We start from the raw sequence: 17,277 nt of genomic DNA, 5'->3' as shown, positions 1-17,277 counted from the left end.
GGGGAGAGATGCTGAAAGACTTAGCACTCACAGTGGGCTCCGGCATCAACGGCACATGTTATCTTGTGAGCGGTGCTCGGCCCAAAGCTTTCCGTCTGACGCAGTTTCCTGTTTCCGCCTTGGAGGGGAAGCTTTGGGCCAAGCACCGCTCACAAGATAGCATGTGCTGTTGATGCCGGGGCCCATTTGACAAAACAAAACATCGGAAAGGTGTTCGCAAAGGTGGGGGAGAAATGTCTGGACTGCGAGTACCCAAATGGCCCTAAAGCACCACACCGGCGGGCCCCTCTGACATCTTCGGGACCTAGGTACGTGCCTACTGGGCTTATCCTTTAATCCAGCCCTGAGGATAGAAACATAGAAACATAGAAGATGACGGCAGATAAGGGCCATAGCCCATCAGGTCTGCCCACTCTACTGACCCACCCCCAAGTCTACTATCCTAGGGATCCCACTCCTGGTGACAGGTTCCCTTGGCTTAACCCTCTAAGGGATCCCACATGGGCATCCCATTTGCTCTTAAATTCTTGCACGCTGTTTGCCTCGATCACCTGCACCGGGAGCTCGTTCCAAGGATCAACCACTCTCTCGGTGAAGAAATATTTCCTGGTGTCGCCATGAAATTTCCCGCCCCTGAGTTTGAGCGGATGCCCTCTTGTGGCTGACGGTCCTTTGAGAAAGAGAATCTCTTCTTCCATCTCGATACGGCCGGTAATATACTTAAACGTCTCGATCATGTCTCCTAATGAATATGCATGACAGAGATCTGCATATAATGGAGGTGCCAGGCATGCAAATCTGTTGAAATTACGTAGAGGGCAGAAAAAATGCCGAAGAATTGGAAAAAAAAGTTGCGTCAGAGGAGGGCGAGATGCCAGAGAACAGGCTCTGCAGGGATGGAAGGAGTTTCTGTGGAAACTCTCATAGTGATCAACAACGTACCCAGGGTCCTCCAAGATATCCGAGTACCATCTCCTGCTTCCTTCATTAATTCAGCGCAGGTGCTGTTGCTGTCTGCTCCGACTGATACAGCTGGGTTCACACTGACACGTGCATGATCCAGCACCGTCAGAGGACACCTGATGTACTGGCGCATGCGGATGGCAACCTTCACATGCAGCTAGATCAGTGCACGTGGAGGTTGCTGCATCCATGTGCCACTAGATCAGGGGATGACCTCTTCTGTCTAGGGAATGACACAAACTTCCAGACTTTAAAATCATAAGTGTTGGAGCTACAGAGCCAGAACTCAAGAGAACGGAATGGAGATGGAGATAGATTGCCGTGTCATTCTCTAATCAGGACTTGTTACACAATGCTAGGTAACCGCTGAAGGCAGGAAGGAACAGCCCATCTGGAAGGAGGTAACTGGGATCCCCTGCTGAGCCAGAAGGCTTCCCTCTGTCATCTGCTCTGACTTTGGAGGGAAGCCCTTTGGGTCGGCTTCAGTGGAGGAGGTGGGCAGGAAGAAGGGCATGGGATCCCCGGCAGTGGCAACAGCTTTGGTGAAGAGGGTGGGTGGGCAGGCAAGCAATAAGGAGGGCATGAGATCCTCGGCAGCGTCAGCCATTAAGGAGGAAGGGGGGCGGGAGACCCCCATCAAGTGGTTCGCTTACCCCTAAGAATACGTGTACCACATGTTGAGAAACACTGATTTAGTGTAGAGAGCCTCATTTAGTGTAGAGAGCCTTATCTCTGTTTTCTACCTACATGTACTTGATGACCCTACATTGTGTATAATTCTCTGACGTTCTCCCTTTCTCTGATCACCTACATGTATTTGACGACTTTCATTGTAATTATTTCGCTGATTGTCCTGCTCTTCTTATTGTAAACCGCCTTGAACTCCTATGGCTTTGGCATTAGGACTATCCTGAAAACCCGACTGGTAGCCAATCCAGGTCACTAATACCATGGATCATAACAGTGCCTAATTACTGAATGTGGCCCTGTATGTAAAGAGGGCTCATTTTGCTTACAGAGTGTGTACTATGTATGGAAAGAGCGCACACTCGTTTGTCTACATTTACGAATGCTTTACATTCCGTCTTTACTAATGCAGAAGGTCAAAGCAGTTCACAAAGTTAAAAGAAATAGGCAATGCCAAAACTATAGTAGAAAAGGTCAGCAAACACACAGGAAAAGGACATCTAGGACTGAAAAGTCCATCAGGGGATGCATCCACCCATCAAACCTCGCCGCTAGCCAAAAACACCTGTTAAAAATAAGCTTTAAGAATGACCTTATAGCAGGGCAGAGAAAGGTTTTGTATAAGGGGGGGGGAGGGTATGTTATGTAGAGAAATGTTGTTTCTCAAGTTGATCACTTTAAGAGTGAAGTAATCAGCCAGGGCTTCTGATTTAGGCCTAATGTTACTTTTTTAAAAAAAAAATTCCCAAATCACCCACTAACTTCTTCACCAATGAAAACATTTGTCCCACTTTATTATTGTTCTCTCAGGGTTTCTGCAGCTGGCATTGTGCTTGTTGCAGGTTTTTGCGTCTTGCAGGTAGAAACCAACGTTTCAGCCACCATGCTCTGAAGTCTGCAGAGTGACTTTGGAAATAGTGGATTCACTGACCTGATTGCAAACAGGGCAGTCCACCAATTTGAATTTTGGCAGGAAAGTCAGTTGGCCAGAAATGTGAATTTTGGCAGGAAAGTCCATAGAATGGAAAAGGTCTCTGGTAGGTTTAAAGGTGTTCTTCCCGTGGAGTTGGGTTAGTTGTTCTTTCAGGGTTTCCACAGCTGGCATTGTGTTTGTTGCAGGTCTTGCGGCATCTTTGTCAGGTAGAAACCGACGTTTCAGCCACCATGCTGTGGCTTTTTTCAGGGTATGCTCTGAAGCCTGCAGCGAGACCCGAAAACCTGCAACAAGCCCACTTTATTATTATTTCTTTCAATCTTATTAGTAAAGTATTTTTTTATTTCCTTCAGGATTTCTGCATTATATGTCTATGGCATCTGCGGGAGTGTTAATGCCCAGTGTGGTGCCACTGAGTTACACTAATATTCTATCTACAGTATAATGGAATCTGGGTGTTCAAATGCCATTATAGTATTGCTCTCACCAGTTGGCATGGAGGTGCCCAGTCAGACAATTGTGCTCTATGTGCTGGGAAATGAAGAGATGTCAAAATCATGGGACCCCTCACCCTACAGTGAATTTGTAGCTTAAAACTATACCACACAAAGGAGTTTGTGTTAAAAATCTTGTACACGGCCACTGTCACACAGATGCTCATTTTTATGCCTGACACACAGCAGAGAAGACTCTGTCACGTTCATTGTACTTCCCTATTAAAGGTTTTTTTTAAATTTCTCTTTTATGGTTGTACCTGTCAGCACCATGCACTGTGGCAGAGCAAAGGGCAGTAAGAGGAAGGACTGAGAGGGTGTGAGAATGGAGTACCCACTTTATGGAGAGATAATGTTTGATGCTGGGAAACCTTAGTGTTATATAGCAAAGCAGGGTGGATGAAAATCCTGCAGTCCACTCATGTCTCGTTCTCTTCCACTTTGAATACATGCCCATCCCCTCTGCACTCCCATTTTTTAACCTAATGTCCTTATCAGTTCTGGCCACATTAAATTCTCTTACACTGCAGTGCTGACCTCTCCTACTTCCACTGAGGGATTATCATCTTCCTCTCTGTCCTTACAAATACAATATTTGATCCAAGACCTAGACCCTCCCATGTCTTCTCAACAAACTTTGTAATGTGCATTATTTTCAGTGTCTGTGTGATTGTATGCATTTCTATGTGTGTGTGAAGTCTGCTTTGGACTTCATATGCTGTACCTGTCCTGTGGAGAAAAGGGGGGGGGGGGGCTGCTATCAGACTGTAAGCTTTCCATCGGCATTAAATTCACTTAACAAAGCCCAAAGCTAGGACTACCAGACGTGTCCTCTTTGTAGAGGACTGTCCAGGTGCCCGGAGAGATTTCCAAAACCCAGCAATTTGTCCTAATTTTGGAAGTCCCCAAACTCGGGGCCATGTCTGGAGGCCCTCTGCACGTGCGCAGATGTTGGCGCGTGATGTCATGATGTTGATGCCTACACATGCGCAGAGGGCCTCCAGACGTGGCCTTGAGCTCGGGGAAGGAGATCGGAGGTTAGTGTGGGGGCAGGGCTGAAGGCAGAACTAAGCAAGGCCAGATATCCTCAGAGGATCTGGGTTCACTTTTCCAGCTCTGGTTTCTGCTCCTGGGGCCTGCCAGGGCTAGGAAAGCTAGGAGAGGGAGTCTCACTACTGCCATCTGGTGTTCATCTAGGTCCAGAGAGAAGAGTGATTACAGACCCTGATCAAGAACCCCCAGGGTAGCTCTGCATAAATGAAGGCATATAGCCTTCCATCCACGCTGACATCCACGCATGCGCAGAGGCCCTCCAGACAGGCCCTGAAATGCCAGAAGGCGTGCCAGCAGGGAAGTCTAACAAATATCAACTGAGTACCCCTAACCACAGACCTCCCAAACTCCACCCAAGTTCTTACCCAGATCCCACCCCTTTTACTAATTGTAATGCAATTTTTTCCATTCATTTTTTATATTCACACAATATACACAGCAGATATGAATTCTCAAAACTGACACATTTCAATCACTATATTGAAAATAAAATCATTTTCCCTACCTTTGTTGTCTGGTGACTTTATTTTTCTGTGCTTTTAACTGTTTCCAGGGCCTTCTTATCCATTGACTGTTTTTCTCTCCTCCTTCACTTTCTGCCTTGCATCCATCTTTGGCATTAACTTAACATTCAATATTTCCATTTTTCTGCTTTCTTCTTAAAATCTACTTTTCTATGTCTTACCTTCCCTTCCTATCTCTCTCTCCTTCCCTCCCTATTTCCATGGTCTGACATCTCTCTCCTTCCCTCCTCCCCCCCCCCCCCCCCGTGGTCTGCCATCTCTCTCCTTCTTTCCCCCCCCCCTTCCCAGTCTGGCATCTCTCTCCTCTTCTTCCCATAATCTGGCATCTCTCTCTACTACCATTACTGTTATTATTTCTATAGTGCTACCAGACTCCCCTCCTTCTCTTCCATTCCCGATTGAGGCCTAGCAAAGGCCCCAAGGCTGCCTGATGAAACCGCGGCTAAACTACTGCTAGCAGCAGCTGTGTGCCGAAGTTAAAGCGTACAGTGCTGCCGCTGCTGGTCTGGGGGTGCGGAGAGAAGTCGAAAGCAGGAGGCAGAAGTCCCGGAAGACGTGCGTCAGAAGGCAGGAGGCAGGAAGACACGCGTCCAAAAGTCAGTCCCGGTAGAAGTCAGCTGACACAGGCGCCGGAGCCGCGGTACACTTAAAATCTCAGAAGGCACAGTAGTGTGCCTTGGCACACAGTTTGCAATACACTGTGTTACAGGATCAAAGACACAAAGCTACAGAATCAATAACTTACAACTTATAGAGAATGTGACTAAGAAACACATGTTTTGCAGAACCTAAGAAAATAAACCATAGAGTCATGAATGGATATTAACATGTCTGCAGTGAACGGTAGAGGAACTGGTTAGCAGGCTCAGGTATTCTGAGGTAAGGTATGTCACAGCAAGTCTGTTAAAGTTTGAGACCAGAATTGATCCGGTCCATGAAAAGAAGCGACTTTAGGTCAGTAGGTTATCAATTGCCCTAATGGCAGGAATATGATCGTTTTCAGGCTGTCTTCCGGTGAAGGCAGTTTGCTGGAGGGTTGGAAAGTCTGAGTTCCCATTGCGAATGGAGGGACCACTACATAGTCAGGTGTCATGTCGTGGAAGTATTTAAATGCTAAACTAGTTGTTTGAAGATATTGTATTGGGAGCCAGTGGACCTAGTTCAGTGCTGGGGAGATATGGTTGAAAGGGCCAAGGTTTTTTAGGAGTTGCATATGGTGACAGAGCCCAACAGAGACCTGTTCCAGTTCAGCTGGACACCCAAAGAAACAGGAGGAAACTGCACATCCACAACCTTCCTTCATGCCCCCCATCCAAAAAAAACCAAGTAATAACATTTGTAACACTCTAATGTTTCAACTTGTAGACTATGGCAGTGGTCCCCCAACCCTGTCCTGGAGGACCACCAGCCAGTCTGGTTTTCAGAATAGCTCAAATGAATATGCATGGGGCAGATTTGCATGCCTGTCACTTTCATTATATGTCAATCTCTCTCATGAATATTCATTAGGACTATCGGGAAAACTCGACTGGCTGGTGGTCCTCCAGGACACGGTTGGGGACCACTGGTCTATGGGAATACAGTGTAAAGCCAGCAGCTTATGTTGCAGATGAGCCAGGTTGGAAGATTTACTTACTTTTTACTTAAAGTGCCACACCTGTCCCAGTAGAAATTGTCTAGTTTCACCATCGGGGAGGGAGTCAGCTTCTCGGTGAAGTTTGCATAGCAGCAGGATGCTTTCAGGAAGGAAGGATGCAGAGTGAGAAGTGTTACTTCATTTCCAGAAATGTTTTAAGTTCTATATTTATGTTTATTATGAATTTCTACACCATTCTTCTCCTGCAAGCAAATCCGAGTGGTTACAGTATTCCCTGGCAGGTCTCTTTTCTGGAATGCTTTGCCATTTGAACTCATCCTCGAGCAACTAAGGCAAAGTTCGAGGCGCTCAAAATTGGCTTCATAACCAGGATTTTAGTCAAGTTACAAGATGACCACACTCACGGAGACTACTCCGACTTTTTTTTCTGCTGTTTTTGAGTACAGTATTGTAAACCACTGAGAGATGCTTTCTGAAACTTCGGCAGGATATCAAAAAATTGTAATAATTTAATAAAATCTTCCTAGCACATAATGAGATCCAATGTACTGAGGACTGACTAGTAAAAGTCGCCTCATCAGCAAAACGTCTAAAATACTACCACAGGAAGCTCCTTAGGGGTGCGCCAAAAGAATTACAGAGCGGATTTTAATAGCTGACCCCTGATGCAGGCGAATACGCCGAAACACAGATTGTGACGGGTCTTTCAATAAAGAACTGGTGTGCTATTGGAGGCCTTTGGGGCCAGATTCTAATAACGGCACCTTATGTTAGGTGGCATTAGGCAATCCTAAAGTCGCCTAATTTTATTGGTTTAATTGGCTTAGTAATTGACTGCGCCAGTTAAAACCCAACAAAGATCATTACAGAAAATGGAGGTGCCTAAGGTGTCTCCAAAACTGGCGCCGTTCTCCCGTCTAAGGAGGCACAGCACCTTAAGGCCACTATGGGCATGGTTAATGCCGGAAGTGGCCTTAGGTGCCTCATTAGACACAATTCTTGTGAAAGACAGGCGCTGGAAATGTAGCCTTTAAAACCCTGGCCTACGTTTCCGGCACCTACATTTCACTTAGGCGCGATTCCATTGTGATTGACACACAAACTAGGGTCACCAGATTTTCCCGAAGGAAAATCTGGACCCATGGCCACGCCCCCAGGTCCGCCCTGTTCCGTCCTATTCCACCTGCCACACTCAAGTTTCACCCCCCAGTCCCGCTCCCAAACGGCATCCGCGCATGCACGGACATGACACAATGACATTGCACACATGTGCAGATGCCCCTTCCCGACACGACTTTGATGGGAAGCTTTTCAAAGCCCAAAGAGCCGGGTTTTGAAAAGCCGTCCGGACCCCTGGACATGTCCTCGAAAAGGAGGACATGTCTGGGGAAATCCGGACGTCTGGTAACTCTAACGCAAACGTCATTGTGATAGGAGGCGCTGAATCCGACCTTTCTTTCTGCTATTCCATGTACAGTATAATATGCAGGTACTTTCTCTGATCCCTTGAGCAATCCCTGGAGCAAGTGACTTGCCAGAACTGCAAGACACAGTGGGAATTTAATCTGGTTCCACACTTTTTAAATCCTGCTGCAAGCATATTTACAAAAGGGCTGGCAGGAACCGTGTAGTAAGATATGTCCAGGGAAGGATTTTTTTTTTTTTATAATTCTTTATTCATTTTTAAAACTTTCATCAAGTGTACAACAATCATAATAAACACAATTAATCAGAGCACTTGCATATCTTATCATTATAATCTAAAAATACAAATGTAACCCTCTCCCCACCCTCCCTCAAAGCCCTTCATTCATAATAAGAACCTATATTTGTATCCCTCCCCCCTCCCAATACTATATGGTGTATAACTAATAGAAAAATAGCATTTAATCATGACAAAAAGACATTAATGGCTCCCAAATTTTAATAAAATTATTATAATTTCCATTTTGTATCGCTATTGATCTTTCCATTCTATATATGTGACATAATGAATTCCACCAAAAATTAAAATTCAACCTAGTATGATCTTTCCAGTTATTAGTAATATGTTGGATGGCAACTCCAGTCATGATCATTAAAAGTTTATTACTCGATGATATCTGACTCTTTTTTCTCATAGACATTCCAAATATCACAGTATCATAAGATAACGCTACATGGTTTTCCAATAAACAATTTATTTGATCCCAGATTGAAGGAAAGGATTTAAAAAAGTAAGTTGCTGCCTGAATCCTGTCCTTGCCAGTATGCATGCCATGAAACAGCCTCAAGAGACTGCATAAATCCATTTAACACAGCTTGAGGGCCTAATTTATGAAACCTTCCTCCATTCTCCAGCTGTGGTCCCTTTTACTAATGTACACTGACGGATTTACATGACATTAGTGATTTTTATTCCGCCATTACCTTGCGGTTCAAGGCGGATTACAGAAGAGGATTTCTGGACATGTCCAGAGGTGTTACAGAGTAGAGCGGGTTGCTTCAGAGGATTGAAATGTTTCATAAGGTGTTAGCTAGTCTTCATGGATTTAGAACTCGTTAATGAATTATTGTGCGTTTGATGCCATGCAGCCCGTGGTATACCTATTGGCTGCATGGCTTTTAGTGCACAGTAAATCCATTAAAGCGCCTTAGTACAAGGATCCCTTAGTGAAGCAACTCCTGTTCTCTTTTGTCTTCCTTCTTTTGGAGACAGTCTTATGATTATCAACTCAGCTCAGTAAATAGAAATTCATTTATAAGCTTCTAATATTTGAGAGTGGAGACTTCATTATGCCATTTTGGCCAGGTGATATACACTATACGGTATATATTACATTAGGGATTTCTATTCCGCCATTACCTTGCAGTTCAAGGTGGATTACAAATGGTTTGTCCGGAGATTAGAAGTATTTAGGGAGTAGTTTGTACATTTCTTTGAGTTGTTAAGGATTGCATCTGAGTTGTCATGATATTAGAAGTTCATATGGAGTAGTTGTAGGTGATGCTTGGGACATTTCTGATTGTGTTAGTTTGGTTTTATGTGTTTTAGGAATAGAAGGGTTTTTATTTATTTTTTGACTGTTTAGTACAGTATTATCAAATTATCTTCTAAAAGAATTACAAAGTAACTGGAAATTAAATACCGTCGTGTAGATGACACTTTCTTATTATCAGTGGTAAAAAAAATCCATCTGTAAACAATCTGTGGAACATAACTTGGTAACGAGCATGACAACATTTTACTTCCCATGCTAAGATTGAAGTACAATTTTAGGGGGAACTTTGCTCTGTCTCAGAATTCAGGGTGCCTGTGGCTATATAGTAGGCACTGAAAGCGATACCCCTTACAATTGAAGGATCTCATCTTGCACATCCATTGGGGGTCCTCTGCAGGAAAGAATGCACCCTCCTTAGCATAAGAGGGTTTGGAGTCTAATCTAAGCCTTAGATTTATAAACCGTGTCATCTCCTGAATTAGGGGCTTGACTTGGTTTACATAAAATTTCAATAAACAGGGAATCAGTTTAACTAACTTGTAACAGTTGCCCAGAAGGTTGCATGCTTGGTGCTTTTGCAATGAAGGTTATAGAGGTGCTAAAAACTGAAGAGTCACATACATGCAGAGTACAGTTGACACTCTTGTAAGTCCAGCTCCACGCTGGGCAAGGGCTTGTGGTATGGCCCTTTCAGACATTTTAGATGGTGGTGGCAGGTGACTGTTGAGAGCAGGGCAAAAATGGTAATTGTAACCCACATCTGCATCTTCCTTCGGCTCCTACAACACAGAAAGAGGCTCAGATTAAAGATCAAGGATTGCTTGAAGCAGGCCCCATAGCCAAGGGCAGAGTTTCACTAGTGACAATACACTACATTCAGGGCCCTTTAATAAAAGAAAGAAAGTGTTTGGAAGCCTTTTCAGAAGTTGTCATTGTACAGCCCCATGCTGCCAAACAAGACTTCTTAAACTGAGCGTGTTTCTGTTTCCTATTAAAAAACAGAGCTGGCTCCCATCCCTCGATCAGCCACATGGCCTGGGAGCTTATTAATCATAGCTGTGCAGGCCAAAGCTTACAGCATCACTTGAACATGGCTCCTCTTATTCAAGGGGCTGTATGAAGCCAAGCGGCATTGGAGCTTCAGGAAATGCATCTGAAAATCAACTACAGGTGGACTCCCACTTCAGTCTGGTTATCTCTTAAGTCTCTCTTCCCTTTCTTTCTTTTGCACAGTTTGACTAATTGTTAGTTTTTTAGCCTGTCCTCCCAGGGGAGCTGAGAAGGGGTGACATGCAACAACACATACATCGTACTGATTAGTGCACCGACTGACATACAGTTCTAGACTTACAAACTTAAAACGGAGAAGGCTACAGAGTTCTAAAACGAATACATTCAGTAGTGAGAGGTTGCAATTTCAGGAGGTTGACACATGGAGCAGAATAGAGGAGGAAGGAATTCAGGAGGAGAGGGAGTGAGACATGACGTAAGATTTGTGCTAGACACACCAATTTTGATTCACAATTAACATTGCATTCACACAGTGGCGTACCTAGGGTATGTGGCACCCAGGGCCCATCATTTTTTGACACCCCCCCCCCCCCCCATGTAAAAAAATTTTTTTTTTTTTTTGCAATAACCATGAAATGGAATAAATGGTCAGAATAGAAACAGGCAGTGAAAATTTTCTTTTATTGAACCTCATATATGTAACCATTATTCCAAACATAACAAAACATAAATTATGTCTAAATTGTCATGACATTAGAAGTACATATGGAGTAGTTGCAGGCAGTGGCGTACCTAGGGTATGTGGCACCCAGGGCCCATCATTTTTTGACACCCCCCCCATCTATATGAAAAATATGATTTTTAGTACCAATCTACATATCGCACCACAAGAGTGTACCTAGGAAAAGGCTGCATCTTAAACACTGCAGTGAGCACTAGAACACCAACACATACATTGTAAAACTAAACAAGCCAGATCCCGCACAGTCAATTGGTCCTGTAGTCAATGCCAACTGAAAACTATGTCTTTTTCATACACACAGAACAGAGATACACCCTCGCCCAAAATGGAATAATCACAAACTAAAAATAGAAATATGTAGACAAAAGTTAAACTGATCCTCCAAGAAACCAGACCCTGGATACAATGCAACACCACAAAAAACAGTAACACATGTCCTCTAATACAGTGCAAAATATAAAGACAGTAGATGTAAATTTGAAAAAACTGATACATAACAATCACCACTTTATAAATTAACAAATAAAAATAAAACAAATAATGAGATATAAAAAAATACAATTTTATTGGACTAATCCCCGTAAGCTCGGTCCCCATCCCCGCAAACCACCTGATTCCATCCACACAAGCCTTGAATTGTTTATATTAAAGTATAAAAAGAAACAATATTCTGTACAATTGTCAATTTATAAATCAGCGTCTTCTCCCCACTCTCTTCCCCATTTCCCTTCAGCATCCTCAGCCCACTCTCTCTCCACTTTCCTTCAGCGCACGCACATAAAAACAAGCAAGTAATTTTATATCATTTTCATTCTATTCATTCATAGAAATTAAAGTCTAGATAATGCCAGTCACATAACAAAACATGATTTTACAAAAATAATTCCCTGCAGTCAAGCCTGCAAGGATTATTAGATGTCTTTCAGCAGTTCCCCTCCCTCCCTCCCCCTTACCTTTGTGGCCAAGTCAAAATGATCTACCAACAATAAAATTTTAAAAACACAAAGCACGCTGTACGCAGAGAAAATGTTAATTATCATTTATATTCCGCGGGTTTTCAAAGAGGTCAAGGCAGATGACTTTATGCAATGTCACCTCAGTAACAACTATACAAAAATAGACAAATATTCCCCCTCCCTTTTTACTAAACTGCGATAGCGGTTTTTAGCGTAGGGAGCTGCGCTGAATGCCCCACGCTGCTCTCGACGCTCATAGGCTCCCTGCGCTAAAAAACTCTATTGCGGTTTAGTAAAAGGGGGCCATAGTGCAAAATATAGACAGCAGATATAAATTTTCAAAACGGACACATTTTGATCACTAAGTTGAAAATAAAATCATTTTTCCTACTTTTTTGTCTGGTGATTTCATGAGTCTCTGGTCCTTCTTCTGATCCTTCTTCTTTCTCTCTCCCCCTGGCTCCCCTCTTTATTTCTGCCTTTCTTTCTCTCTCCTCCTGGCCCCCCTCTTTCTTTCTGCCTTTCTTTCTCTCCCCCTTGACCCCCCTCTTTATTTCTGCCTTTCTTTCTCTCCCCTTGGTCCCCCTCTTTCTTTCTGCCTTTCTTTCTCTCTCCCCCTGGCCCTCCTCTTTCTTTCTGCCTTTCTTTCTCTCCCCCTTGACCCCCTCTTTATTTCTGCCTTTCTTTCTCTCCCCTTGGTCCCCCTCTTTATTTCTTCCTTTCTTTCTCTCCCCTTTGTCCCCCTCTTTCTTTCTGCCTTTCTTTCTCTCTCCCCCTGGCCCCCCCCTCTTTATTTTTTCCTTTCTTTCTCTCTCCCCCTAGCCTGCACAAAGCCATCGTGCCGATTTCTCCACTTCCACGATTCTTTCCCTACCCTCACCCCCAAGCCAGCAGCCGATTTCTCCCTGCTCCTTCCCCGATGTCCTGAACTTCATCGGGCAGCAGCAGCATTCACAATTCACTGATGTTGCCCGCTTCAGGCCTTCCTCTCTGTCGGGTCCTGTCTTCATGAAAACTGGAAGTAGGCAGGACCCGGCAGATAACAAGGCCTGAAGCCGGCAACAGCAGCGAATTGTAAACGCTGCTGCTGCCCGAAGAAGGTAATGGAGCACCGAGGCAGTCCGCTTCTCCCCCCCTCCCAGCCGAACCCCCGCTGACCCTCCTATCTCCCCCCCCCCGTGAACCTTTCCGACCTTCCCAGCGAGAGCAGCAAACCTCCTTCGCGGCTTTCTCCTCCCTCTGCCGCATCACTGATGACGTCATCAGTAACGCGGCAGAGGGAGGATAAAGCCGACGCTACTGGAGGGAGGTTTGCTGCTTTCGCTGGGAGGGTCAGAAAGGTTCACTTGGGGGGGGGGGAGAGAGATAGGATGGTCAGCGGGGTTTCGGCTGGGAGGGGGGAGAAGCGGTCTGCCTTGGTGCTCCAAGGCCTGGCGCCATTACCTTTTTCGATAATGGCGCCGATGCTGCTTTCGCTGGGAGGGTAGGAGCGCGATAGGGACCGGGCCAGCTGTGCACCCCCCCCTAAGGCGGCACCCGGGATGGACCTCCCCCTCGCCCCCCTTGGTACGCTACTGCCCTGGGGAAACAGCCTGCAACAAGATCGCGCGATGCCAGAGATTTTTGCCTGCTTCGGCTGTTTCCTCCGCCGCGGTCCCGCCCCTCCTCTGACATCAGAGGAGGGGCAGGACCGTGGCGGAGGAAACAGTCGAAGCAGGCAAAGATCTCTGGCATCGCGATCTTGCTGCAGGCTGTTTCCAGACGCGACACCCGGCGCAGGGGGGGTAACTGGACCGGACCGGGAGCACCCCCTCAGGGCTTGGTACCTGGGGCGGACCGCCCCCCCGCCCCCCCCCCCCTTGGTACGCCACTGCATTCACATGTGATAATTACATTTATTCATTCATTCAATTTTTTAGCCCATCCTCCCAAAGGAGCTCAGAATGGGTTTCAAATCAGGTACTCAAGCATTTTCCTTGTCTGTCCTGGTGGGCTCACATTCTATCTAATGTACCTGGGGCAGTGGAGGATTAGGTGATCTGTGTCATCTGGATTATTGTAACATCGTTTACTTGGCCGGTGCCAAACAGACTATCTCCAGACTATGAGTTATCCTATATAATAAAACCCTGCCGTGCATGTGCACTCCTAACTGCGTGCTTCCATGATCTGTAGGTCTGTGGCCGCAGGAGTGCGCATGCGCGTGTGTAAGGATCGGCCAGGTAACAGCTGCAATTCTCCCCCCCCCTGCCGACCCTACCCAGCACAACAGAAACCCCTGTTGACCCTTCCAGCTGACCCTCCCACCGCTAGATGGCTGACAAACCTGGCCGCTCCAGCAGCGTCCCAGGCACACTAAATACGCTGCTTCGGGTCTTCTACTGGCCTAATTTCCTCTAATGACGTCATGGATGGTTAAATCCATATGTTCAAAAGAACCCTCAATGTTTTAGTAAAGGCTCCTGTACCGCTAAAAAAGATGGAGATGTGCTGCTGACACATACAGTGGGAACAACAGTTTTGCTGCTTATACATGCAAGTGCAGGGTGGGGGTAGAAATGTGATCATCCCTGTAGGATCGATAGAGCCGCCCTCAAATTCGTTAGTACTTTATGGTGCTTTTCCATGTCAGAGGTATCAGCACAGTCCCCTGTCCTTCCCCCACCCACTCAAGCTCTTCTGCTGACAGCTATGTGTTGTAAATGAAGGTGCTATGCAGATCCAGGGGTTGGAGGGATGACTAGTAACAGGTTTAAAGGCCGAGGGGAATAGCCTACTAGTGCAGTAAACTGGGAACCAGGTTCAATTCCCACTGTAGCTCCTTTGACACTGGGCAAGTCACATAAAATAAGTACAGTACCTGGATATAATATAGTAACATAGTAGATGACGGCAGATAAAGACCCGAATGGTCCATCCAGTCTGCCCAACCTGATTCAATTTAAATTTTTTTCCTTCTTAGCTATTTCTGGGTAAGAATCCAATGCTTTACCCGGTACTGTGCTTGGGTTCCAACTGCCGAAATCTCTGGTAAGACTTACTCCAGCCCATCTACACCCTCCCAGCCATTGAAGCCCTCCCCAGCCCATCCTCCTCCAAACAGCCATATATGCAATCTTTCCCTTCCAGGATATATTTTATTTATTCAATCTTCCAGGGGAGCTCAGAACAGTTTACATTAATTTATTCAGGTACTCAAGCATTTTTCCCTGACTGTCCCTTGTATATTGCCATTCTGAAAATTCAGAATATACATATAAACTGAGGCTTTTTTTTTTTTTTTCAAAAAACTATATTAAAAATTGTATGTTGGGTTATACTTGAGCCTTCCGTCTCCAGCATTTCTTCTCCCCAACCCCCCTGCAAGGTATTCCTTTTTTATCTAACCTTGTTGGCCAATTGCAATGCATCTGGTGTTATGCAGCTTACACCAGTGGTGACCCAGGACAAGGAGGTAAGAAAGGAATACAGTGGGGTAGGGCTGGGTGGGAGAAAGAACAGTTGGACACATGGGGAGGGAGAAGGAAAGAACCACTGGATACCATGGGGGTGTAGAGAGGATCGGATAGTCTTCACTGTCTTGAGACCTATTTGATACTTTGTGAGTATTCAATTTTCTACCTTGTTTTTATTCCAGTTAACCTTCCCCTCCCCTTTTTAAGTTAAAAATGTTACCTTGGTTTATATTCAAGTACATATGTACTCTGAAGCAATGCCAAACCATGTCCAGAATATGCCTCCTTTAAATCTGCATGCCACTGCATTTAAGATAAGCTGCACCTGCACTAACATCACTGTTCTACATGCATGCTGATAGACACATGTAAATGGCAAAAGTCCTGCTCGAACTATAGATAACTGTGCACTATTGTGGAAAATTCTGTCCCATGACAGGGTCTTGCAGTTCTCTCCCTTACCTGTTAGAGTTTCTTTTAATCTCTGTCCCTTCTTTTCCCTCTGTCTCCTCTCTGCTGTTAAGCTTCTCTATGTCTTCTGGTTAAATAAATCACAGTTCTGCAGTATCCAAGGTCTGTTTGATTTCCTTGACCCCTTTTGGAAAGCCAACCCACTTTTATTTCTGTAATGGTTCGAGTGATTAAGTTACTATGTACTTTTAAGTAATACAACCAAAGGTTAGACTATGTTAAATAAACTCAGTCCTGAAGTGACTTTAAACAGAGTCACGTCAAATCCTTTAGCTTAAAGGTCTCTGTTCTGCCAGAGATTCTGCACAGTTCTTTTTAGCTACAATTTGAAGAGTGCTGCTTATCCACAGTTCATCTAAATCTTAAGGGGGGACATCTTAGTGGCATAGTGTGGGTGGGCCTAGGGTGGGCTTATGATTTGGACATTTTTCTACCATAACTTTAGAATACATCCAGGCTACAATTTTAATGTTTGGAGTTAGACCTGTTTTAACAATGAATAAGTGCCAAAAAGGTGCCCAAACTGATCAGATGAGCACTGGAAGGATGAAGGCATGACCCCACGCCCCCCCCCCACTCCTGCAGTGATCACTGACCCCATCCCACCCCAAAGATGTATGAAGAAAGACTAAAGAGGTTGGGGCTCTTCAACTTGGCAAAAAGACGGCTGAGGGGGAGATATGATTGAAGTCTATAAAATCCTGAGTGGAGTAGAATTGGTACAAGTGGATCGATTTTTCACTCTGTCAAAAATTACAAAGATTAGGGGACACTCAATGAAGTTACAGGGAAATACTTTTAAAACCAATAGAAGGAAATTTTTTTTTCACTCAGAGAATAGTTAAGCTCTGGAACGCATTGCCAGAGGTTGTGGTAAAAGCGGGTAGCTTAGCTGGTTTTAAGGAAGATTTGGACAAGTTCCTGGAGGAAAAGTCCATAGTCTATTATTGAGAAAGACATGGGGGAAGCCACTGCTTGCTCTGGATTAGTAGCGTGGAATGTTGCTACTCTTTGGAATTCTAGAATCTTGTTACTCTCTGGGATTCCGAAATCTTGCTATTCTTTGTGTTTTGGCCAGGTAATGTAATGTAATGTAATTTATTTCTTATATACCGCTAAACTCCGTTAGGATTCTAAGCGGTTTACAGAAAAATAGACAATAGGGTGCATTAAAATTATAAGTAAAATAGGTACTTAGAAATTCCCTTACTGTCCCGAAGGCTCACAATCTAACTAAAGTACCTGGAAAAATGACAATTAGTAGAGTAATGAAGAAATAAAATAGAGAATAGATGAGAAAAATAAGAAAATAAACATTCTAATAAGACTACAATGATCTAAAGGACTTTGAAAGGTTGAAAAAAGAGGGGAGATAAGAATAGATACAGAGGGAGAACCGTTGAAGCAAT

General features: G+C 44.6%; 1 protein-coding gene across 4 annotated transcripts in view; it reads right to left on the bottom strand.

The window, feature by feature from the left end:
* Window positions 1–15,925, bottom strand: part of LOC117346830 (riboflavin-binding protein-like) — a 46,549-nt gene extending 30,624 nt beyond the window's left edge. The window contains exons 1-3 of one of the 4 annotated variants that reach the window (XM_033916972.1): window positions 15,860–15,925; window positions 9,855–10,012; window positions 6,292–6,391 (exon numbers count right to left, since the gene is read on the bottom strand). In XM_033916972.1, the coding sequence (XP_033772863.1) occupies window positions 6,292–6,391; window positions 9,855–9,999 (245 nt within the window). In that variant the 5' untranslated portion in view covers window positions 10,000–10,012; window positions 15,860–15,925. Of the gene's footprint in view, window positions 1–6,291; window positions 6,392–9,854; window positions 10,013–12,333; window positions 12,394–13,135; window positions 13,175–15,859 lie in introns of those variants that run through there. The other 3 variants (XM_033916973.1, XM_033916974.1, XM_033916971.1) reach the window with 3 other exon arrangements.
* Window positions 15,926–17,277: the final 1,352 nt, after the last annotated feature.

The sequence above is a fragment of the Geotrypetes seraphini genome, chromosome 12 (genome assembly GCF_902459505.1).
Source record: "Geotrypetes seraphini chromosome 12, aGeoSer1.1, whole genome shotgun sequence".
Lineage (NCBI taxonomy): Eukaryota > Metazoa > Chordata > Amphibia > Gymnophiona > Dermophiidae > Geotrypetes > Geotrypetes seraphini.
This window is presented reverse-complemented; position numbering and strand designations above follow the sequence as displayed.